At 41.6% G+C, this 27,131-nt stretch overlaps 1 protein-coding gene across 2 annotated transcripts in view; it reads left to right on the top strand.

Annotated features, from left to right (window-relative positions):
* Positions 1-27,131, top strand: part of LARP1B (La ribonucleoprotein 1B) — a 58,464-nt gene that overhangs the window by 5,404 nt on the left and 25,929 nt on the right. For both annotated transcript variants that reach the window (XM_083174034.1, XM_083174024.1), the window contains exons 2-8: positions 4,033-4,079; positions 11,962-12,012; positions 13,114-13,258; positions 13,641-13,778; positions 15,194-15,319; positions 16,069-16,228; positions 16,376-16,520. In XM_083174034.1, the coding sequence (XP_083030160.1) occupies positions 4,033-4,079; positions 11,962-12,012; positions 13,114-13,258; positions 13,641-13,778; positions 15,194-15,319; positions 16,069-16,228; positions 16,376-16,520 (812 nt within the window). The remainder of the gene's footprint in view (positions 1-4,032; positions 4,080-11,961; positions 12,013-13,113; positions 13,259-13,640; positions 13,779-15,193; positions 15,320-16,068; positions 16,229-16,375; positions 16,521-27,131) is intronic.

Here is a 27,131-nt window from a genome sequence, read left to right as displayed (position 1 = left end):
ATGTATGTATGTATGTCTTGATGTAGTCCTGCCCCACAGGACTGGATGGAAGAAGAAGGCTTGTTTTTGCTGTGTCATGAAGACATTAGCATATGAGGGTGCTACTGCGGACCCCATTGCATATCCCTCTTGTTGTAAATATAGGGAACCATCAAATAAAAAATAGTTCCTTGTATGGATTTTTTCCAGTAGTTGAAGAAACAAGGGTATGTCAAATGGGAACTGATCTCCCATGTTCTTGAAAAAGGATTTCATGGCTGGCTGCCAGAACCTGCACGTGGGGTATGGACGTATACAACGTGGTGACATCATTGTACATAAAATGGTGGAATCCTTGATGTTCATGGCGTCTTGTAGTAAATTTAAAAAGCTGGGGTATGTTTTAGATGTGAATGTAGGTGTCCTGTAGTGGGTATCTTACAGCTACAAATAGAGGTATGTGTTGCTCTGTACCCTTGTGTTCCCTGTTTGCATATTGATGGGGGTTTGCACCCTGAAAGGTTGAATTAAACTGACACCCTTTCACCAAGACCTGGAGTGCCTTGTGATGAGTTAACCCCTTGTGGGGCAGGACTACATCAAGACTAATTATCTACACTTATATCTGCACTACCAGGGCACGGAATTATTTATTTGGAGTGCTGGCTCGCTCTATTTATCACGTTATAGCATTTTGTACAGAATCAGGGCTGACGTCGAGCTATACACGAGCTGCGCCGATAGCCGATGTCGGTATTCAACCCTCCCCTCTTGCCATTTCCATTTTGCCTGCTCCCTGAGGTGAGGTGGAAATGGTGAGTGCAGCCATCAAAACGGCAAGGCTCGCCACTATATGCAGCGGGCTCCCTGCATTTGAAGCAAACTTTGCCTTTCCGGTGAATCCTCGCCTCCCTCTGATGGCGCGGATTTCCCCAGAACATAGAATATGGCGAGTGGCCAGTGAGGGGGCTGGATGGCGAGAATGGCTTTTTCTTGCTAAAAAAAACACCCTCACCATACAAACCCCCTCTCCCCCCCCCCCCCCCCCCCCCCCCCCACCCCTGCATTGAATACTGCCCATAGTGTTTGGCACATCAGGTAAAGATGCATCAATGTATAGCGGTACGGAAATGTGTGACATTTTTGAATGTTCTCTACTACAATAGGAGTAATTGTGCATGTGTTATCCTGCATCGACAATCTACAATTAAATTGTAAATGCCATCAGAAACATGCTTTTCTGCATCCCAAATTTGGGTTATCAAGAAACGCCAGAAGCGCTCTCTCCTCGGGAAAACAACTTAAATTGAAGACCCTAGCGTGCCTCTAAACTTAATGGCCTAATATTGAATATAGGGCCTGATTTCAGAGCCAATCGCAGTTCCCTGAAAATCTCAGATCGGAGTTGGAGTACAACTTTTGCAAAATTTAGCAAAAGTACAACTGGGTCTGAATCAGGCCCATAGCCTTGGTTCCATTTCCTCTCCTGTCTGGGTTTATTTACTAAGGGGCAATTCTCCCGGTGATGCAAAGGACTGTTACACACATTCAAATGACAGACTTCTCCAAAATACCCAGATTTAGTGGGTATTCAGTTATAGGTTAAGGCATTGCTACTAAGCAATTACGTTTTTCATATAACAATTTATCAGACAAGTTTTAAAAGGGGAAAAAAAAACTTAAAAGCCTGTGATGCACCCGACTCAGTAAATATTTTCTACCTTAACAGAATGTAATAAATCTGTGAAGTAGAAAAGGGTATATACTTGTAAAATGCATTTTCTATTTAAATATACTTCAGAGATTGCTTTGGGATAAAACTGAAGTAAATATTTTAACAACTGTATAATTGTGAGAATTTTAGAACCCAGATTTCAGGTTGAGATCTGGAAATATCAGATATTTGGTCGCCCCACATAATGGGCTAAAAGTACACCTGCACACTAAATGTATAATATTTCTTTCCCCTTTTAAGGTCTTGGGAGACATATAAGGAGGACCCCAGATTTCAATCATGCTATTTTTGGGGGTGCTGTTCCCAACAGTCATAGGTTGAACATATTTGTGTAGAAGAAGAAAAGGGACTGTTCTTTGGGACGCACACTTTAACAATATAAAACTTAACTTTTAATGCAGTTTATTCAAATTCCTTATTAATATATTCAGGGAAATAACAGTGAAATAAAGAAGTTAAAATCACAGACAAAAACAAAACATAGACACATTGGGCAGTATTCAATGAGAAAAATTCTCCGTGTTTTATGGCGAGTTTGTGCTTTTCTCGCGTTGGACGGAGACTTTTGCTCTCAAAAAGCGAGCAACCCTATTCAACGTGCACTTCTCGCCGTCTTTCTAAGTGATTTTCATGCTTATAGCACATGAATATATATTTTATATATATATATATATATATATATATATATATATATATATATATATATATATATATATATATATATATATATATACACACACACACACACAGGTTGAGTATCCCGTATCCAAAATGCTCGGGACCAGGAGAATTTTGGATAACGGATTATTCCGTATTTTGGAATATTTTAATATATCAATTATGTATTTTGAAGTATCTTGCATGTATGCTGTATAAACACATAAAATACACACAAATATATTTTATTACCACATAAAATACACACAAATATATTTTATTTGTTCAAAAAACAAGGTTTCAAAACATGAAACAAAATTTGTGTACTATCTCAGATATTGAATTTGAATGCCAAGCAATCATTTTCTTGCACATATATAGTGCCAGTTACATATCATGTCACCAGTAGTGCTGTTACAAATGTCCCCAGTGAGTTTTTAGCAAAAACAATATTTTTTTTTTCACTTTCTGGAATGTATGGTTTTCGGAATACTTCGGATAACGGATACTCAACCTGTACATATATATATATATATATATATATATATATATATATATATATATATATATATATATATATATATATATATATATATATATATATATATATATATATATATATATATACACACACACAACTTGGTGTGGAGGCACTCCAGATAAATAACACACCACACAGCGTGGACGGTAACGTTTCGAGGTTTATTACCTCTTCATCAGTAATAAACCTCGAAACGTTACCGTCCACGCTGTGTGGTGTGTTATTTATCTGGAGTGCCTCCACACCAAGTTGTATGTTGCGATCCTGACGTATTGGGATCCCTGGATGGCACCCTTGAAGTTTTACCATTATTGCCGGTAGTGCTGCTCCCACTGGAGATTATATATATATATATATATATATATATATATATATATATATATTTTTTTTTTAAAGAGCAGGGAGCCGAGCCGCTCATTAGATATTCAACTATTCACTGCACCCGATCATTACATATGCGCGATCGGGTGCAGTGAATACCCGGCCCCCTGTTGGCTCTCCCGGGGGGGGCAGCCTGTGCTGCCTGGCTCCCGGGGAGCCCACCTCCCCCCCACATACGTTCTGGGGCAGGCAGGGAGACTTCCATCTCCCTGCCTGCCACCGTCTTTGGGCTCCCTGTGGCGTCTCCTCATACGCTGGATTGGCTGATACTCGCCACGAGGGGCGGCGAGTATCAGTCACATTGAATAGTGTATAAAGTGCCGTCACAGAGAGTGTCCAAACATGGAGAATCTCCGCAAAAACACGGGGAGTGCATGGCGAGCGAAAAAAAATGCTCGCCATGCACGGAGAATAATCACATTGAATGCTGCCCACTGTGCTCGAATTTTATAAAGAAGTGAATTAAAACCACAATGATGTACTGTTGAAAAAATATTGTGTAAATTTTCGCATAACCTTTGTAAGCAGGCAGTTGTAGCAATGTCACTTATTAAGGGGATAATGGGGGTAATATATTGTTAGTCCAAATCTCTAAATATATTTCACAGTTATAAGTAGATTCTGATATGTGTATATGTGTAATCGATTAGGCTCTCTTCTGATATGTTCATATTAATTCATTTGATTTATATTCATTTTTATATGTATTTGATTGTTACACTTTATATGTTGCTTTCAGGTTTCTCTGCAAAGATTGTACGAGCTGGAAAACCTACGTCTAAAAAGGTAATTGTCTTTTTACTTTTGTGGTCTATATAGAATATATTTAAAAAAAAAAAAGTATAAGTGCATGGATTGAAAATACCATAAGACATTGGCGGTTTGTATTAACTGGAAATTAAATACTTAGAAAAGTAACAACAAATAGTTGCAAGTACAATCTCCATATTAATAGTGAATTACTGTAAACAGAAACTGGTTTCCTCTTGTGTACACGTTTTTTGGACTGCATGCTATTTATATGCTAACATTTGGGTAGCTATTTTGGGGTTTGTACACATGGTACTTGTCTGCATGTACGGTGAACAAATCTGAAGTGGTCTGGTTCTAGAGATCAACGATACTCTGGTGCCATTTAGCAGTTATGTCAATTTGTGAACATTGAATAAATAAGTTTAACCTTTTGCATTATTGTGTGCTAGTCATTTTAATCTAGACTAAAAGACAATGTTTTTAGTTTTAAAGCTGCACTCCCAAACAGACATGCAAATAATTTCTTCTTACTACTTTAAACTGATAGCACAGGAATGTGTGAGCATGAGCTGCAATAAGAAACCACAATGTCTGACAGTAGCAGAGCCCTGTACTTATTTACTGTATGGGCATCCCTGTCCGTGGCAAGGGTTGGTGGGGGCTAGACCTTCCCCTCTCATCTAGTTCCTCCTCTGCTGTTGCCAGCCACCGCTGTGCACTGGGCAGATGTGAATGTGTGTGACATCCTGTTTGGTCCCATGATCCGACCCAGCATGTAAAGCAGACTATAGTAGTTGGAGATGAGCCTGTCGCCCTGCCTCACGCTGTCAGAGTAGTAGTGAGTATCTACTGGGGAGTGGGCGGCACAGATGTGGAATGGGAAAGGAAAAGGAGGCATTAGACTATTGTAGCAGATGGAGAGGAAGGAAGCACAATGGAGGAAAGTGATCTCAATGTGGGATGGGATAAGCATAACATGATGTGCAGGGAGGGCACAATGTGGAACATAGAGGCATATGGGACAGATTTAATGTATTTTGTGATGGTAATAGTAATATTAGTATTATGTATGTATGTAAACCTCAAAATATTTCGGTACTTATGTAATATCTGGGCTCCCGGTTTTCTTATGAGACCGTGTCCCCTCGCGGGGCTCGCCACGCTTCGGGCACGGTGGCTCGCTGCGCTCGCCACACTATATAAAATCAACTCCATGCGTAGTTGGATAGTAGAGGTTTGAAAAAATGGGGTGCATTTAACATGGGAGTAATACATAAGTACCAATATTTCTAAAGACGATGAATGGGGACCAGCACTGGATTAAGGCTTTAGGAGGCGCTACAGGTAAAACATAGAAACATAGAATTTGACGGCAGATAAGAACCTTTTGGCCCATCTAGTCTGCCCCTTTATTTTACCCTTCAGGTAATCTAAACCCTTTTTAATCCTTATTTCTGTGTAAGGATATTCATATGCCTATCCCAAGCATGTTTAAATTGTTCTACTGTCTTAGCCTCTACCACCTCTGAAGGGAGGCTATTCCACTTATCCACTACCCTTTCTGTGTGTATGCAGAGCGATGATGAAGAAAATCGCTCAGTGCATACACCTACATACTGAGCGATTTTTGTCTGTCTTATCCGTTTTTTTCTTGGGGGTGGATGACACTATAGAAAGCCATCCACCCCGTTGCTTTCTGCTGGTAATACCAGTAGATGACCGGCTGTGGCCGATGATGATGCGGGAGCTCGCATTAACGCTCGCTGTTGATCGCCGGGCCATACACACACGGTCAGGGCACTAAAAGAATGGAGCTCTCTTCCAGAAAGAGTGTTGTTGGCAGACAGGATAAAACATCCAGGGGTGCATCAATTAACATAATTTAGCCCAAAGTGGAATCGAAAAGAAAATTCAAAAGGGATTTAAAATCTAGACAACACCCTCTAAGGCAGTGGTTCTCAACCTCAGTCCTCAAGACCCCCACACAGTTCATGTTTTCTAGTTAACCCAGCAGGTGCACATGTGCACCTACTACTCACTGACACATTTAAAAAAAATGTACAGGTGGAGCCAATTATTTCACTTGTGATTCTGTGTGGAGACATGGAAAACATGCACTATTGGAGGGTCCTGAGGACCAAGGTTAAGAACCACTGTTTTTAAGGGTCCTGTAAAAGGTTGAACTTTGATGGATGTAATTTTAAAGTAAATTAAGTGCTGCGCTCTGCCCCTTGGTGTCAGGTGTAAAATACATACAAATTTAATGTGGACAATAGTAATAAAGACAAGGGTTGCACGTCAGGTATGTGTCCTGCGTGATAGGGTGCTGGGGCGGGGGGGGAGGTATGTGGTCGGGTTTGCTGGTTAGGGGATTCCAAAGGCAGGGTAAGCTGGGTATGGGGTCCAGATTAGGAGTTGTAAGTCACCGGTGGGTACAGGTGCGGCGTCCCGCTTGCCTGTATTGAGGAACAGTCCTGTGGTGGCGTTCAGGGTCCGGATTGCGGCCTGGATGATGATAAGCGTTGGTTGGTGCGTCCTGGCCGGCGGTCTTTGGGTGCTGGACGGAGGTGGGCGGTGTGCTGGTGTGTGTAGAATAAGGCATCAGAACCCCAAACAGGCTTATCTGCTAGTTTTCCATATGTGGGAGTGCAGCTTTAATGTCCTGATTTTTTTTTTTGGTGCTTTTATCTGTTTAGAACTATTGTAGAGTACAACTATTTTGTTTCATGACATCCCACAGCTCACTTATACTTGTTTTGACTACACTATCCACTATTATTGATCACACATTTATTATTTTTTCAGCAAATTGAAAAGTTTCAAGCTGTTAAGTTATGAAGTTTACATGTACTGGTCACAGTAACGTTTATACCTCATTGTGTCCCTACGTGTTTGATGGTTGAACAGAGAAGCATATTCTGCAACAGGTTATGGGCCCAGGCATGTCCTAACAGAAGAATCTTCCAGTGAAATCTGCAGAGTGTATGTGAGTAAATCAACCCTGTATTTCAAAGGGAGTAAAGAAAGCAAGAAAATAATAACCACTTGTTGGATAAGAATGACAGGCATATACAGCCATACATGTGTTCCTTAAAGATCAAGCTAATTCCATAATGTATGATACTATCGCAAAGATCCTATACAATATATTACACAAGCTAAATGAAAGTTCCTATTCCGTAAACTTTTCCTACTGAGGAAACTATCCAAAAGTGGAAGTTATATGCAGTGTACCTTACACATATATGGTATATGGATTAGCACCCTGGAAAAAATGCATGAAAACCAGAGTTACAGAATACAGGGTTGAAATGAACTCCTACCTACCTACCTACCTAACAACAACATGGAAAGTGATTGGAGTGGCCCTTAAAGCTGCGTGTGTAATGTTGCATTATACGGTAATGAGAGAAACAAGGACAAATGAAGATTGCTCAGTATTCAAAGCACACAATTTTTTTTTTACGTTAAAACTGCACTCACTTACACACCAATGGAAGATCATATATCACAATACTGCTGGATATGTGAGTGCAACAAGTCCCGTGTTGAGTCACAGAACTACTTTACAAAACGACTTGCATCACCAAAAAAGGAATTAGTAACTAACTCAGAAGGTGGGTGCATGTCTGTAGGGCACATGACCGCTTAAGGACTTTAAGTGTACTATGATGAATGGAAGAAATATCAGATGAACACCTATTGTCTCAACACAGCGAAAAAACAAGAAAAAAACAAAGAGCACACATACACCATCATTCACCTGTGGCACGGGACAAGTATCTTATACTATCAGATTGCTCAGCAATTATGCAGTGTGATTGCTGCATAAGTTGCAAGTTCTGCAACAATTCCTACTGCAAACAATGAAGACCGCCTGATGTTTAACACTGTGATATTCATGCTATGAAATTGCACCAGGAGGCAAAGGATACAGTTTACAGATAAATTATATCACGAAGAGCAAAGATTACGTTTTGGACAAATGTAACATTTCATCATAGATGAAAAATTGGGTAATAGTGCACACTGCACAAGTGCAGCAGCAAAAGCAAACTGGACATGGTCATGCATTAAAAGGGGAATGGATTCAAGGGATGCCAATGTGATAGTGCCTCTTTACATGGCATTGGTGAAACCACACTTGGAATACTGTGTTCAGTTCTGGGCGTTCATGTCCTTTAAAAAGGACATGAATGAATTGGAACTGGTACAGAGAAGGCGACTAAGCTAGTAAAAGGACTCAAATTACTAGAATACAAAGCTAGACTGAATATGTTTTCACTGGAGAAACGGAGGTTGAGCGGTTATATGATTAATATGTTCAAATACAGGGTTTGGAATCATATGGAACTATAAGATGATTTGTTCACTAACAGGCCTATACTTCGGACACGCGGGCATGTACTGAGGCTTGAGGAAAATAAATTCTGTACTGAATTAAGAAGAGGATTCTTCACCATTAGAGCAGTAAAATTCTGGAACTCATTGCCGGTGGGGGTGATTGCAGCAACTACTGTTAATGAATTTAAATCAAAGCTGGATACTTTTTTGGCCACTAAGGGAATCCTATAGATATGACGTACTCAAGTCAGATAGGTTGAACTTGATGGACTAACCTCTTTTTTCAGCCTTAATTACTATGTTACTATGTATGTAACATTGAAAAGAATCATGTCCACGAAATATATTCTCCTAGTAATGAAGGTGAATTTATAGAACAACCATGACCTAGAACATCAAAAGTCCGTTCCACCAGAGCAAAATGGGGTAGCTGAAGGAGGAACCAATCCCTGAAGAAAATAATCAGATGCATGTTAACAAGCTCCAGATTATCTAAGTAATGACTGCTACTTGGTTACAAAGCTGAATATTCTTCATATGAATTTTGGCATGGCAAGAAATAAACTGTAAAATATATATAAAGACTTTGGAAGCAAAGCATTTGCTTTATATTCTTTAAAAGTAACAAAAGCGAGCAGTAAAGGGGTGATTCCTGTTGGTTACAGGAGTTCTAAAGAACACAGAATCATAGACCCAGGAACTGAAAATGTATCTGCCCACAACAGTGTTTCTGTTGTATACCAGTGTTTCTATAGTTACTGAAGCGGTTCTCATTAGCTGCTTTTCAATGAAGAATTGGATACCACTAATGATAGGACACGCAAATGAAGGCATCCACAAGGGTAAACGGCCTGTATGCCTCAAACAATGCAAATACAATCAGATTGCATGAAACCATATCCTGGAAAGACCTATATCCTTTTATAGAAGGGGAAACCAACAAATAGGGAAAAAGGCTGAAGTCATTGACTTGCATGTAAAAACCAAGGCTTCAAATGGAATATCGCCTACGGAAAGTCTACTCAAGCTATAAAGAACAAAGCAGATAGATTAAGTATTAGCTATTATTGAGAAGTGTTGGACTATTGCAAAATATTTAGTTTTCTCTATAGAAAAGTACTAGAAGATGTTTAGTTGGCTGTTTTGTTTTAAGTTGTCACTATTGTACACGCCTATGCTGGGTACCCACTAGACTGGTGGTTCCCAAACTGTGTGCCGTGGCACCAGGGATTACTCGGGACCCTTGCAGGGGTGCCTCGGGTTGGTGGGACCAATTTAAATTAATTATAATCAATGTATTGGTGTTGGCTGCCAATCCATAAAATATGTGGACAAACCAGAGTAAATGTTGTCCCTCACTACATCATTAAACCTAAAGATGACATGAACACAATTTATTTAATATATATTTTCTTAATTTCTCAATAAGAAACTTTTTGGCCTGGGGTTGCCGTGGCTAAAATTCTAATAGGGTGCCTTGATTCAGAAAAGTTTGGGAACCACTGTACTAGACGATTACAGATCGTGACCAACTGAAAGTTGGCCCTTTGCAATAAATGATTTTACTGCACAGCGATACAATATCATTCAGTGGCCACATCCAGGAGCATTGTGTCCCTGACTATGGGGCTGGTTCAGAGTTGATCGCTATTGCGTGAGTTCACAATCTTATCGAATGACTGTGCATGCTACCTGTTGTAGCACGCATCCGCGAGGCCAAATTACAACAAAAGTAGCCAATACCTAATTGCAATCCCTTCTCAATATGATGGATGGGAAGTTGCACTTTGGGGGGGGGGGTGGACACCTGTCAATTTCTTGGAGGGTAAGAAAAACAAAAGTAAGGCGTTTTCCAGAGAGGGTGTGTCGGCTTCTATCAGTCTGTGTCTGTTGCAGAGTTGTGGAAGGGTCAGACTTGCCCACATTTGCACAGACTTGGAAAATCATTAGATGGCGAGTGTTGCGTATGGATGTGCAACAAAATAGCAGATTGCAAATTATTCGTAATTCTACAATGTTTGTTTAAAAGGTTGCACTTGGGAAAGTAATATTAGCCCAAATCCCATATTCTTACATTAGAGTTAAATCTTTGTTAAAGGGACATAATTGCCAAAATAAGTGGTGATCAGCTCACTAATAAATATTGCTTTCATACATCTGTGTTGGACTGTTTGCATACATTTTTATTTAATTGATGTAATGCTGTGGTTCCCAAAAGTGGTCCTCAAGGCACCCCAACAGTCCAGGTTTCAAGGCTATCCATGCATAGGCACAGCTGACATGAGTACCTTAGTCAGTCTGATTATACCATCTGTGCTCAAGCAGAGCTATCCCTAAAACTTGGTCTGTTAGTGTTCCTTAAGGACCTTGTTTGGGAACCACTGATGTACTGTAACCATTGTAGAGATTTACATGTTAAAGGTGCGTGAGAGGCATAATCTATATCAATTGTGGCAATAAGAAATTAACAATGGCACCAAAAGGAGCCCATCCACACTATTTTTCCACTTCTTTATTGGGGACCTGCAAAGCATGTGCGGCCTGCTGACCATGCTTATGCAGAGCTCATTGCTGGGAAGGGTTCCGGGGGGACCTTTCTCTTGGTCATTTTTGCAGAGTACAGCCCATAGCCTACATCTGCTAACACCATCATTTCGTTCTAATGTTTTGTAAATCTGACCACTTTGCAACCCCCATAGAAAGAGATTTGATTGTACTGTTAGCAAAGACAAATCACTTTTGACAGCAGTTTGCCTCTATTTTAAATACATTAATACATGCACATGGTTAAAAACCCTAGTTTCTTGCCTTGCCCAAAATTCATATAGTGTTGGGTGCTTCATATTTGGAGTCCTGAGAAGGCTCTGCGGCTAATGTCCGTGACATTGACCTTCTCTAGATGATCCTCTACACATCTTTATAAGTTCCAAAATGTCATTCAGGTGGTAATGACAACAATTTGTGACTTATACGGGTGATTACGTGTAGCTAATAGTTTATTCTTATTTTGCAAGAGGGAGGGAGAGACTATAATAGTACATTTTTAGATTCTATCTTGGATCAATAGAAATCCTGACCCACCAGGTTATCTTGAACCAACTTAAAGCGGTGTGGTACTTGGGTAAATTCCATTTTCACACTGGAGATAGACCAGTCCATGATGGAAATTGTATCACAAGTCCAGGATCCAGAAGTGTATCTAGAATTGTTGCAGGGCAGAAAGAAGCGTGCCTACACTGTACACCCCACACAGTTTGGATAGACTTACATTACGTCCACTCACGCTACGTCTCTAAAAATATTTTGTATTTGCAGTAGACCCCAGCCCGGTGCCAGTGTCTTCAGTGCATGTGGTAGTGCAATTTCTGCCAAGGCAGACAGGGCGAACAAACATTGCACACATTCCCCATCCTGTGTCAAAATGAAACTGCAATTACCAGTAGAGTCCATAAAATTGCCCATGTGCCAGTATACTTACGTATGTAGGCTATGTGTGCATTATTATAATTTTTTTCTTTTCTGTATGTAATTTTAATGATGATCATAAACTTGTATTGTGTATTCTCTCTAGGCTAGTGACCTCACAAACTGGCCAACACCGAGTGAAACTGCCAACCATGCTGTAAGTTTGCCATCACAAGTCTCCCATCATTTTTAAATGAGGTTTATACTAAAATGACTTCAGGTTTATTCAGTCTGTAAAATCCACTGCATTCTCCTCTTTTATGTCCAAATATATAAACCCTGTAGAGCAGTGTTTTTCCACCACTGTGCTGTGGCACACTAGTGTGCCATGAGCAGTTCTCAAGTGTGCCACCAGAGCTGGAGATGCATTTCTAACTCAACACCCTGGGGCTCTCCACATTGAAAACAATTGACATTAGTGTAAGGTCTCTGCTGTGTTCTCCAAGCAGATAAGCCTGGCACAGACTCTGTAATGTACTTAACTGTGTTCATAGGGGGCCAGTGTGTTTTATTTTTGGGTTCTATGGGGGGCAGTGTGACTAAATAATTTTGTGTTTTTGTTTTTTTCCTGTTGGGGCCAGTGTCTGTGTGGGTTTTTGTTTTGTTTTTCCTGCGGGGGACATGTTGTGCCTTGACAATTGTAAAAACTTGGTGCCACGAGTTGCAAAAGGTTAAAAATCACTGCTGTAAAAGAACCTTTCTAAATTATCCTTTAAAATGGACTTCAACACCAGTTTAAATTATAAGGAAATAATTGTGGGACGTCTCGAGATTTTAGGTGGGAAATGATGAGCATTATGTGAACCATGTATTGTGTACAGGCACACTTGGCAAAGATTAATAACTCCAACCCAATGTAGGGTCTTGTAAGTCACATAAATACTTCATACCCCGTCAATACCTGCTTCCCCTAGTTATACATAGAACTGTAATGGTAATTCTTTGTGCAGCTACAGTGACCTGTGCTTATGTTTAAATGATTACTTAAAGTTTAGTTTATTGAGCAGTTCCTACCCTTTATTCTTATAAACCATGTGCAACATGAATAATAAATCACACATTTGAAAACAAAGAATCCTAGAATTTGACGTCCGATAAGAACCTCTAGTCCCATCTAGTTTGTCGTTATGCTGAATTACAGGAAGATACGCAAACTAGTTATATAGGACTACTCCTGACATTAACTGAGGCAACTATAAAGTATATTTTTAGAATTTGAATATTATAATGTTAAAACCTTTATTCTTACATATTATAGTGCCAACAGATATTATCCAATCTTCCACTTAAAACCTCACCAGCTATAAAGGAGAAAAGTAATGATAAGTCTGTCTGGAAAAATGACCAAGAAAGCAAAGAGAATCGTGAGGTGGATGTTCTTCCTGCTGCTGCAAAGAAAAGAGGTATATCGTATGGATCCTGGGTCACTCCTTTTTGTAAGATGCTTCCATGCACAAACCTAATCTATTACATATTACATTTGTAGTGTGTCAGTATTTAATACTGGGATTGTAGCTATTTAGGTAATAGTCAACTTTCTTTGAGGTGTTTATATTGTGGCTGTTTTGGGACTTTTTTGTTATACATTGACTGACTGTCTTCAGGTTTGCTACAGATTGGTCCAGTGATTACATTTTGTCTTTGCTTTACTAACCCTTAAGACGACCATGGATGGCTGCTAATTCCACACTACATTTGATGCTTTACATTTAGTCAGGTTAAAATGAGGAGTTAATGACAATAACACATACACTATAAATAACTGGTTTGCTATTTATTTTGTAGTTGCCAAACAAAAATGGGTTCCCCTCCACTTGGAGGACAAGAAAGCAGATACAACGGAAAATACCAGTTCTCCTATGGAATTGCAGGCGCCTGAAAGTAATACGTCTAATAACAGCAAACGAGGACGTTCTATGCATAGTGAGTACTGTACATTATTGTTAAAGTAGTGAGTAACCAAACTCATTAGGGGTATCCAGTTAGGGGCAAAAAAATGCCCAAAACTTTGTGAGAAGATCCATTTTCACTGACTAAAACACACAGGTTCATTAAAATTGGATAACCCTGGTGGAACCATTGAAAGGTTTTTGCAGTCTGTGCAAATGTCAGTAGCTCTAATCCTTCCACTGATCTGTGACTGAGACAGGCTAATCAAGGCCAGCGCTTATGTCACAGACTCTTTAAAACTCTTGGGCACGCCTACATTTTTTTTTTTTGAGCGCATCTGGAAAACTTCTGGTTACCATCCCCAACACCAGGTTACTTCCTGTCAGTCAACCTTTGGCCACTTTGGATTTTCTTTCGCTAATCACCCTTTGTTCATGGCCAATGCATACCGTACACATGCACAGTCATTCCATAATCGCTCAATTTGCTAATGTTTTGATAAGCGATGAACTCTGGATTGGGCCTTACCCTGCTATCTATAAATTTTATACAGTATAGTTGTGGCAATAACCAATTTGCATATGGTGATTACTTCAGCCTTCTACGATCTACCCGACCGTGACCGATATACTGTCCGTACGATATTGCCATTAACAATATTGAGTGTACAACAATAAAATATAAATGTATATGAAAAAATGTCTTGGAAAATTGGTAGCCATGTTTGTCGGCAAATTTCCATAATGGCAAATCACATATGATATGTAACTTTCCTCTAACCTCTAATTGCATGGATGGAAGAATTGTTTATACAAAACATATAAACATTTCATATTTTTGGGGAAGTTTGTCTGAAACGTGCACACTAGCCATACATTGAATCACTTGATTTTGCCAATGTGCACAATATTCAGTGATAAAACGCTGACCATTAAACTGATCAGCCATTCTTAGGCTAGATAACCACTGGCAAATGTACATCATAACCTAGGGGTGCCATGGTTTTGGGGGGCCCTAAGCACAAGATGAGTGCTTTAATGTCACTTTAGTGTTTTTATTCCTCCATATAGAGAAGCGGCTATAAATGTGCAGAATCTGCCAATTACCAGCATTGCCCATGGAAACCAATCACTTACTTGAACAGTCGCACTAGGTGCAGGCAGCCATAGGGGTAAATTGGCATCATGTATAAACACTGAAGGAAACCATTTGGTTTGCAGAGCAAGCAAGGGTTAGGTGCCGTTGTAGGGAGCATGAAGTAGATGATAGGGAAAGGGCTCGTGAGCAAGACAGACAGGGTTGACATTAATCAGTTGCTTGTTTAAAGTGTTTTTTATATGAAAAAGGTGGAGGTTAACGGTTCACTATGTATTCTGGTTTAAAACTCCAATGAACGCATAGTTTTTATGTTTGTGTTTTTTTAGCTTTTAGTCTCATGTTTTGAATAGGTTGGCGACAAGATGGCGATAGGGATGAAGTCTCAAGCACAAGAAGTGAGGCCACCGGTATAAGGGATTTCTCTAGAGGCCAATCCAGGGGCCGGGGCAGAGGAAGAGGAAGAGGACACTCTCACAGTATGATTATTTATCAAATAGCTTTTTGCAGAGCACTGCTATTACCTTTTTGCAGGTGGTTCCATTTGATCAACAGTGTCTGGATAGACAGTCAATAGGTCAACATGGTCGAAAAAGGTCAACACATGAAAAGGTTGGGATGAGTTTTTCACAATTTATTTGGACTTTTTCACACTTTACCTTCCACGTGAACTACAATTGAGAACAGTAAAGTGTGTCAAGCGAATCATGGTACATGAAACAGTAATTGGTGGTCCATGTCGACATTGACACCATAAATTGTAAAAACAAAACTCATGGCGACCTTTTGACTGTTGGCCTATTGCATGTCGTCATTTTGGTGTCGACCTATTGACTGTCTGTTTAGACATGGCCTATCTAATAATCCACACCCCTTGGAGACTTGCCAGTCTTTGAAGCAAATATAGGTGGTGATGGGAGAATTTAAGTTGGCCCTTAACATTGTCACAGCTCATACGTCGTTCTACAGTTCAAGTTAATTATTTCCATTTCATTGAACGAAATCTTAGGAAAATGCATTATCTGCAAATGCTCCAGCTCATGTGCTTGCGGACCCCTTTGGCTCTCTTATTTAGTAAGTGCTGAGCGCACCATGGTATAATGGGGTTCATCCAATAGGCTGGTGCATGTGTTCTGCCAAGGGAAACTATGAAATCTGAGGTTTTAGGGTTTATTTTCTTTCCCCTCATAAAATTTATAACTTCTCTTTTTTTTTTCTTTTATAAAAGATCAGTATGGTATTCGTGACTACAATACAAGCACTAAATCCTTCCAGGCTAAGCTTGCAGAAAGTAGTACCAATATGATGTATTATTATGACAATGGCACTGGGATGCAGGTGTATCCTGTGGAAGAGAAGCTACTGAAGGAATACCTTAAACGTCAGATGTAAGTACCTGTATGATCTGGCAATGTGAGCTACGTTATGGATTCTACAGCTGTGGCCTGCATACTATTTAGTATGCAGCCACTTAGTCTGTAGAGTATGTACAATGTAAAACCTCATTAGTCATATATTTCATTATTCTGTTGTAGTGAATATTACTTCAGCTTGGAAAATCTGGAAAGAGATTTCTTTCTCAGAAGGAAGATGGACGTGCATGGGTTTTTACCCCTTTCTCTGATCGCCAGCTTCCATCGAGTGCAGTCTCTGACTACCGATATCAGTCTGATTTGTGAGGTACTGGCTACAGGTCACTGATGTACACTACACTGATACTGTACACTATTCTTTATTTAGGATACTGTGTCGCACCAAAACAACAAACTCTTACTAATTAAGTGATGCATTGAGCGGTAATTAACCCTTCGGGTGCCAAAATCTGAGAGATGTTCAAATTATCCGCTAAAAATGCCAGTCACTCATGTTTGTTATATAAATTCAAATAATTTTTTTGTGTAAAAAAATAATTCTTTTTTTCTCCATAAGGTAAAAATAACAGGACATTTTGATGAATACAAATGTTTGCTTGCCATTTTTTGACAAATTCACTTGCCACTCAAAGGGGTAAAAAGTTGTAAGTGCCAGCTGACTTTAAAGGTACATACGCACTGGACGATATCGCTCATTGTGGCCCTTCTGAGCAATATCATTCATAAGATCACCCAGTTTGCATCGAACAACATACAATCCATGCTCTTGTGGGTTGTTTACTACCCCCTCCATCATCTGTGGGAGCACATCATTAACTCAGCATGGCTCCCCGCTCCACCCCCCACCGACTGGGTCCCCATGTGTATGCATTGGCCAGTGGCTGTACAAGGCATAAGACCTTTCTTGAGGGATGGAATACAGATTGTAACAAAAAAAAGTGTGGATATTGGTCATACAAATAAATCACGACGATCAAGAACACATTATACAGTATCTAGAAGACTAGGAATAAGGGGGCAGATGTATCAACTGGCATTAAGAGCATTACTCGGCGGGGCTGTCCCCTGCAATCCCACCACAGCAATAAGTGGCCGGGGCGATGTATTAACAGCCTTCAAGGCGTTAAATCGCCCTGGCCGCTTTGCCAGCCCAGGGCTATCGTTGTCCTATCCCCACTGCAGGGACAATGACAGCCCTGCTGCTGGCTACGGGCTGCGCTGGAGATCTCGCGATTATAGTGAGAACTCCCGTATGCTCAGAGAGCCGGGGTGGGGAGAAGGGTTATTTTGTGCATGCGCTGGGCCGCCGATAAGGAGAGCTGCTGAGACAGGAAATAACGACTCTCCTTATCGGCTGTCCCCTGCATAATACATTGCGTTGATACGGGTGCCTGCATCTCCACGTTATGCAGGAGAAGCAGAACCCATTATTTTTAAAACACAAAGGGATTTTAATACATCTGTCCCATGATCACTGAAATATGTACAGTATCTGAGAGTAAGGAAATTTTTACTATTATTTCCTTGTCGTGCATTGCTTATGCTTAGAAGAGATAGAGTGGGGGGAGTTTTCCACAAAAGAACGCCCATGGGAGCAGAAATCCCATAAATATAGCTTGTTGAGGGCCGGTCCGATACCTATGAGCCTTGAAAAAGCCTGGAGGGCGAAATGCGCATCGGCATTCTCTCCCTGTTAATCCGTTACTAATTGTAGCCCATGTGTTAAAATAAGTGTACTGTATTGCAAATTGTATCTATGTTCTATGTCCACTATAGCTCAATAAGTATATAAAGCCAACCGCACATTGATGCGCCGGCACACGCTGCCTGAAAGCAAACAGTTCCCTGACAGCGTGCTACTAGATCGGAGAGCAGAGTCCCCGTACTTGGCAGAGACCTGATTAAAAGACTATCGGATATATATGCTAACTAAAAGCAAAAGATTCCTAATCTAAGGATATCGATCATTGTATCTGCACTTGTGACCGGAGACCCTCAAGCTGAGGCTCAGGTCTTGAAACCTGAATATCACGCGCAAACAATTGCCCTGTGTGTATGCAGACAATAAGGGATCCAACCCTGTCAGCATAAAGTCTAAAGCGCTTACTCTAAGTGATATACCTGTACTTGTGATCGGAGATCCTTTGGTTGACAGCTCCGGATAACGTAACCCAAATGCTACACAAAAATTGCCCCATGTGTATGCAACCAATAAGGGATTTAATCCTACTAGCATAACGGTTACACGTACTAAATAAACTGCTGTTTCAAATAATTGCCCTGTGTGTATGTAGCTAATGAGGGATACAATCTGATTAGTATGAATTCCAAAGCGCCGATATAATATCCATAGGTATACCTGTACTTGCGACCGGAGACCCTGAGGCTGAGGCTCCGGTGTAAATAAATTGAATGTCACGGAGATAAATTGCCCCATGTGTATGCAGCCAATAGGGGACTCGATCCTGTCAGCATAAACTCTTTCTTTGTCCGCACATTTTATTTCCACTGTATCAAATATCGTGTACTGTGCATACAAATGAGTAGGAGAATGGTTACTCCAAGTTATTAAAATGCTACTGCACCAATACATTATGTGGTGTGTTTGAATATTCCTATAGGCACAGGATCCAATATAAGAGACTTTGGTAATTTAATATTATCACCTCAAAAAACCCCACGATTTTTCCCTAATAGAGCATTGAGGATACATGCTATTCACTGCGTGCCTATAAATAGCTAAGTGGGCACACGTCTACAAAATTGCCTAGTGTGCACTGAACTATTAATACATACTGTGAACCTATAAGGACCAGGCACAGAGGGGAGCGCGCCAGGCTTTGTGGCAAGCGCAGCGTCCGTCTGTGTTCTATACATCCCATGCTGATACTAACATTATTCATACCCAACTGATGCAGTCTGGATGCGATCTATGATCAACAACTCCTGAGATCAGATCTCAAAGGATATACACCAGTAATATTTGAAATAAATCAAGCGTTTAGGAATAGCATGCATACTCCTCTCATATGTTGGACACAGAAGCAGAACTACACATTTATTAAACCAAGTAGGGCACGAATTAGCCAATAAACTTTAATATAAGTGCGGACCAAGAAGTGCACGGCAAAGATATATGTGCATGATTCAGGATTGTATCCCTTGCATGCACGAGAAACCACAACACAGAGACAAGTGCAAATAACCATATGATACACCAACTATCAAAATAGATACAGATATGCAATAACTACAATGTATCCCTGCTGAGTATCTACACAGCGATACATATGTTGCAACTATTTAATACATACACGTGTATATAAAAAGCAATCTTTATTTAAAAGACACTGCGATAGCAGGACCAGGAATCATTACAAGACCTGGGAATTGATGGATGTATAATCCTTCTGTGACACATTAAGTGCTCAATAAAAGAGCAACCACATTGGCACCAATAATTTGATAGTGCATCACAAAAGCTTTATATAACATTAACTTAAATCACTAACGGATTACAGAGGACAATTTTAATCTTTCAATTTTCTTTTTCTCTATACCTTTTCTTTTTTTGGTACTTATGTATTATCTGGGCTCCCATGTTAAATGCACCCCATTTTTTCATACCCCTACTATCCAACTACGCATGGAGTTGATTTTATATAGTGTGGCGAGCGCAGCGAGCCACCGTGCCCGAAGCGTGGCGAGCGCACGCGGTCTTATAAGAAAAACGGGAGCCCAGATATTACAGTACCTTTTTTTTTTTTTTTTTTTTTAACAATTTGCCATTTCAATCCCTGTCACAGGGGACTAGATTACCGGGTCATATACAATTAATAAAATTATTCATTACTAAATAAAGTGATGGCCGGCCGGCTTTTAAATTGAATTAACACAAATAAAATATACACCATTATTGGTATTGTACACTGTTTTTTATAAATAAGGTGTGGAAGTCTAGGTACACACACGCCATTTTGTGATAGTATGGCCGCCATTTTGGTTCGCAGAGTTGCGCAAATAAAGTTTCCATACCCGAGTATGTGTGACAATGTGGACCAGAAGAGTAGACATACTATCACACATAAATTCATAATAACACACTTACACGAAAGGAAATATAGTTAAAAGGTTTAGAACGCCACACATAGCTTAGTTAGCCCTGCACACATCTGTCTGTATCGTGTTTAGTATCGTTCCGCTCAGCTCATCATGCAAAGTATTCCGGTCATTGCGAATATTTCGCAATGTACACTGTCCGATAGTTATGGACAAAAATCCATATTCCAGAGACAGTTTCTGTTGTAAGTAGTTAACAAAGGAAACTAGCTCAAACCGGTTCTTATCCTTGCTGAAGCCGAAACCACCAAACAAAGGACTCTTAAAGTTCCCTCCCCTGCACCTGGTCAGACCAGGTACAGCGTCTAACCTCCAATCACAGTGGACCGGACATATGATCTCTGGCCAATGAGAATGGCCTTTTGACCTCCCCCTTCTGACCCTATAAGATATGCGACCCAGAGCAGCCAGGGTCTCTTCGGCACAACTACTTTCCCTGGACCTTCCTACCGGACTATCGCTCATTCCTGAACGATAGTGAGCTCTGACCGGACTGCTTTTCACATACTAGATGACCACGGTAAACGGTTGCATTTTCACGGTATTTATTCTTAAAGTATTGTTGGCTGATTGTGTTTTGTATTTGTATTCTTTCCCCTTAGCAGAGTTTGTTTAGTATTCATTGTTATTGTATTGTATCACTTGTTATACCTGTTTATTCTTATGTCTGTAACCCCCTTTTGTCCATTAGGGACTTTAATACAATCTTTTTACGGAGTTCTAACCTCCTTACTTCTATTCAGTGGTCGTGTCTAGTTATTCGCATAATAGCGATAAGGTACATTAAGGACTCTGTCCTTACATTGCGGACTCTGTCCTTTAAGGTATATTCGCACAATTGGAGACAAAGTCCTGCGAAAGGATCTCTTATTAAGGTATCGGTTCTTGGTGTATAACATACAATAGACTGTACGCTGCGCTGCGCTACGTTTTGTTCGCACGCAGTTAGGTATAAAGGGTACGTTGGTTGCGGACTTATTACGTAACCAACGCTTTTCACTTATCGTCACTCTGGTTATATTTTAATCACCATTAACAATTGGGGTGCTCGCCCGGTCGTTTCACAGTCCGGAACTCAGTACCAGGCGTGCGACTCGACCTATACCAGCAAAAGGGTGGAAGTATTTATTTGTTTCCATTGCTGGATAGGCCGAGTCCGCGGCGGTGCGGGGTTCGGGAAGTGCTAGCACAATAAGTGAAAGCCACATGTTTTAAAGCATATCATACCTAAGTGTTTAGTAAACTGTACTTCTGCCTGCCACAAGTAGTTTAACGGGGTATAGTGTCTTGGGCTGCTTGTTTATTATAGTATATGTACCACGTGCGATAAGGTTCGCACACGTGGAATCTGTGTTTATTATAGTACATAGAGGATCCCCTCTGTGCAAAACTATAATTGTTTATTGTTAGCTACCGCAAAAACAGGGACTCCGCCACGTGGCGACAAGTCCTGGGCCTTTTGCAGTAACGTAAAGCGTCTATTGTGTATTACGCAAGGTGCGCGCGCACGTGCCCACATCGGGAAAGTTTCGCATCTTTGTACGTGGTTTACGGATTAAGTGCGGGATTTATTTCGCATCTTGATACGTAACTCTCGGACAGAGTTAAGGGATTTATTCCACATTTAGGCGCAATTACTGCGTATAGCGAAACCCGAGCGCAACCTTGCAAATACACTATAGAACACGTGGGTGGCCGATTCATCGGCGGCCTGTGAACAAGCGCACGTACACACGTGGCTGTTCATTGGTACTGCACACGCAGCACACATAGGAAGAAGTGAACAGTATTTAAACCACTAGCTTTATTTAAACAGTATAGTAATATACTGCGAATGAAGCGGTGATTTAAGAAAAGAAAATAAGGTTTTCTTTTTGTTCATTTTCTCATAAGCAAGCAACTCAAGCATTATTTTAATAGATTCCTATAGCTTATTATAAGGGATTTATACCTGCATAAGAATCTAGTGAAAAGCTACCGGCCTGGGAAAAATTTTCTGTACAGAAATATTTCAAAAATAAGCATAAGACCTAGGTGTAAATAGCGCCCAGTGTGAAAAAGAACTGAGGCGGACGGGTGTGGGACGGACACAACCCAAGCGCAGTGTAATAGGACAGGTCCAGTTAGGACAGGGTGTACGTGCCGACGTACACATAGGAACTGCCCCTTCAGTGGAATTAATTCCGCTAGGAGGGTACAAGAAGATATATCGGAACGCACTTGTTTCCGATTAGCTACTTTAGAAATCCGATTTTTGGGGGTATAGGAAAACAAGTTTGTTATACCCTGGAAAAATTGTGCCGCATCAAGCAAGTTGGCTAGAAGTTCGCTGCTAGTTGAGAGCTTGGTGATTGAGTATAATACCTCGTATCCTTCGCACCTGCTTGACTGTGGGATGTTCTAGGAAGCTGTAGAAGTGAGTGTTTGGGGAGCTCTCAGATAAGTAATAACCCACCGATATCTATTAAGCTGTGAACGGTTATTCCTGTAACTATGGGTAATAACGGGTCACGCTGTGATAACGTGCAAGATAGGGAGGAAGCAAGCCGGCCAAGAGGATCGGCTGCTTTTATTATGTGCAGGAAGCACGGTGAACTCGCAGTTGTTTACCAAAATAAATGGAGAAAAATGACACAAGGCAGCAAGTTAGAATTTCCCAGTGTTGGTAGCTTCGATCCAGAAATCTTATCGGCAGTAAAAGATGAAATATGCCTACTCTCCAGTCGTAAGGAGAGAGTGAAGCATATAAATATTCTTAAATTGTGGCAGAAGGAAGGACAGGAACAATGGGGAGCCAGAGGTCTGGCAATACCTGATGCAATCAGCCACAATAAAAATGCAAATGCAACCGCTGCCACACTAGAATCAGCTCCCCCACCCCCATATGTGCCGAAGGGGTTAATGTCTCATAAGAAAGACCTAAGTAATAATGTACCTGTTACTAACTTGTACCCTGTTTTATCCCCTTACAAGGAAACCCGAGAGGAAAACGAGCAGCTGTTGGCACTGGCCGTCTCTCATGCAATTAATATGATTGAGGGAAAAGCTCAACCCGCTGTTGAGGCCCCAGCACAGGAGGAGGAGACGGCTGATGCCAACAGCATAGTATTGGACTCAGGTAATGATGCACCACACAGCACAGACACAAATGACTCCCAAGCAGGTCCCAGTAATGCGAATGTGGTACAAACATACCCTGTACGCACACTGGAGGTTCCCTATGGTAAGGCAGACAGAGAGGGTGTGATACCTACCAGAAAGATGACCATGCTAAACCCATGGACACGGTTAGAGCTGCGGTCCATCATTACAGATTTCCCTGATCCTAGGAAAGATCTGGCAGTGTGCCGGAAATTTGTAAGGGATCTAGGAAACTCTGATGAGCCCACCAACAAGGATTGGAGAATCATGTTGAGGGCCTGTCTCCCCACTCACATTGACATCCCGAAATTCATTCAGGATAGTGGATTGAAAGTGGACAAGGAGATAAATGATGAGATCAACCAAGAGAATATACGCCTGATTAACTTACAGTTGGGAGTATATTTTCCTGCGGCAGTAGAATATAGCAAGATTTTCACCATCAAACAGAAAGATGGCGAAACTGCTGCTGATTATTTTACAAAAGCCTTACTGGAGGTATCAAAGTACACTGGTGTCTCCGAGCCTAAGGACGACCCCCACCTGAGGGAGATGATTGTCTCTGTGCTGGTGGAAGGGCTTAGGGAAAACCTGAGAGCCAGAGTCCAAACCTCTTTCCCAAATTGGCGTGGAATGACAGTGGATGCCCTACGGGAATCTGCTGTGGACCACGACCGCAACATTAAGAAGCACAGGGAACTGCAAACTGACAAACTGATGATGGTTAGCATCCAAGCCCTTACTAATGCCCCAAACAAAGCTGCATACCAACAACGAAACACCAGGGAAACAGGTAGAAAGCCAATTATCTGTTACAACTGCAATAAGGAGGGACACATTGCAGCTCAGTGTAGGTTCGGAAACCACAGGAGTTATCAGACACATAAGCGAGAATGGGAATCTCACAAAGGTGAGACACGGAGATACCCAGCACCTAGACAATGGGAGGAGACAGACAGGTCACGCAACATGCCTCCTCCCCATCTGATGGCTGACACTGTGCTAAGGGCAACCCAGGTCAGACCATAGGAAACAGGTCATACCTGTATCCTACAGCCAGTTAGACTAACACAACACCTTGGAGAGGAACCTCAGGTGAAGGTTGATATAGCTGGAGTAAGACAAACCTTTTTGGTTGATACAGGGGCGGCCAGATCTGTTCTCAACACTCCTCTTCACTTGGGTTTCACTAACCAATCAGTAGCGGCAATTGGGGTAACAGGAAAAATACAACATTACCCACTGACAAAACCAGCGGAGGTTACAATCGGGCCTCTGCATACCAAACACTCTTTTCTGTTGGCTGCAGCGGCCCCGACTAACCTCCTGGGTAGAGATTTACTATGCAAAATGGGATGTGTCATCTATTGCACCCCCGATGGGGTATTTCTGGACACTCCTAGAAATCTTACACAAGAAGTGCAAGATATGTTGGATAGTCCTCAGAGGCTAATGTTGTGTTCCACTGTTGTAGAATCAAATCCATCTAGGGTAGCTGAAATTACAGCACAAATACCGAGTTCCCTTTGGACTAAAGATGGACAGGATGCTGGGCTGATGGCAAATGTAGCTCCAGTAGAAATCCGCTTAAAAGAAGGCAGGATAGCCCCAAAAATACCGCAATACCCTTTAAAACCTGAAGTTGAGCTAGGAATATTTCCAGTGATCCAACGATTGCTCCAACAGGAAATCCTAGTTAGAACTTCCAGCACGGCCAATAGTCCCATCTTTCCTGTGAAAAAGAGCGGGGGGAGGGGCTACAGACTAGTGCAGGATTTGAGAGGGGTAAACAAGGTAGTCGAGAGCCAATTCCCCGTAGTGCCAAACCCAGCTGTCATCCTCATGCAAATCCCACCCCACTGTACACATTTCACAGTCATTGATTTGTGTTCAGCATTCTTCTCCGTCCCTTTGCATCCTGACAGCCAGTATCTGTTCGCCTTTACTTACAGAGGAGTACAGTATACCTGGACAAGACTCCCCCAGGGGTTCATAGACAGCCCCAGCATCTTCTCCCAGGCCTTGCATGATTGTTTGCAATCCTTTCAACCCATGAGGGGTTCGATACTGATACAATATGTGGATGACTTATTGTTGTGTTCTGAATCACTGGAGTCATCAGTGGATGACACTAGACAGCTACTGATGCATCTCTCAGAAACAGGACATAAAGTATCAAAGGATAAGCTGCAATTATGCCAGACCAGGGTTAAATATCTGGGCCACTGTCTTACCCAAGGGCTGAGACACCTCACCAACGACAGAATCCAAGCGATTCAGAACATGGTACTGCCACAGACCCAACATCAGATCCGTACGTTCCTAGGCATGTGTGGATACTGTCGCAATTGGATCCCAGGATTCTCTATTCTGGCATTACCACTGCAAGAGATGGTTTCCTCAACTAAGCCTGATCGGGTCTCTCATACTGAGGAATCTGAGCTGGCTTTCGAGGAACTAAAGGTGAGCCTAACCAAGGCCCCAGCACTAGGAATGCCAGATTATGGGAAACCCTTTGAACTGTACGGAACTGAATCAGGTGGGTGTGCGGCAGGAGTGCTTGTACAAAAACATGGTGATGCCAACCGACCAATAGCGTACTACAGTGGCCAGCTGGACACAGTAGCACGCTCACTCCCAACTTGCTTACGAAGTGTGGCTGCAATAGCACAACTAGTAAGTAAGAGTGAGGACGTAGTGCTGGGACACGATTTAACTGTTCATGCTCCCCATGCTGTCTCTGCTCTCCTAAATTCTGCCCAAACACGTCATGTGTCCTCAGCACGGTTCACTAAGTGGGAACTGGCGCTGATGGCCCCAGTAAATATTACCATCAAAAGATGCAACACATTAAACCCAGCCACATTTCTTCCTCATGTGCCCTCCAAGGCACAAAGGGTGGAGGGTGATGGAAATGTTGCTGAATATGGTAAAGCAGAGTTTAGTGAGAGTGAGGACAAACATGATTGCATGACCTACCTGAATCAGACCTTCACAGCACGTCCTGACATAAGCGACAGCCCATTAAGTGAGGTAGACATAACCTTATTCACAGATGGTAGCTGTCATAGACAGACGGAGACGGGAGAGCTTTGCACAGGCTACGCGGTAGTAGATGGAGAAGGTATTGTGGAAGCTGAACCCTTAGGACCACCTCACTCAGCGCAAGTAGCGGAACTGGTGGCACTGACCAGAGCATGTGAACTGGCTAAAGGGAAATCAGTGAACATATATACCGACTCCAGATATGCTTTCGGAGTAGTCCATGATTTTGGAGCCCTATGGCGCCTCCGAAATTTCATGACGGCGGCTGGCACACCAGTGGCGCATGCGACGTACATTAGGAGACTTCTGGGAGCTATCCAGCTTCCAGACAGAGTGGCTGTTATCAAGTGCAAAGCTCACACATCAGAGAAAGACCCGGTGTCACTTGGTAACAGCCGCGCTGATGAGGCAGCGAAAAGGGCCGCATGCCCTGTAAATATTTTTACCCATCCCACCAACCTTTGTACACTGAACATGGTATCCACATCCAAACTGATAGACATGCAGAATTTGTGTTCCCCACAGGAAAGAGCAGTATGGAAGTCGAAGGGATGTGGCCAAGAGTCCACCGGACTTTGGAGAGATGGACACGGGAAACCAGTGGCCCCCAGAG

The sequence above is a fragment of the Crinia signifera genome, chromosome 1 (assembly GCF_055691185.1).
Source record: "Crinia signifera chromosome 1, ASM5569118v1, whole genome shotgun sequence".
NCBI lineage: Eukaryota > Metazoa > Chordata > Amphibia > Anura > Myobatrachidae > Crinia > Crinia signifera.
This window is presented reverse-complemented; position numbering and strand designations above follow the sequence as displayed.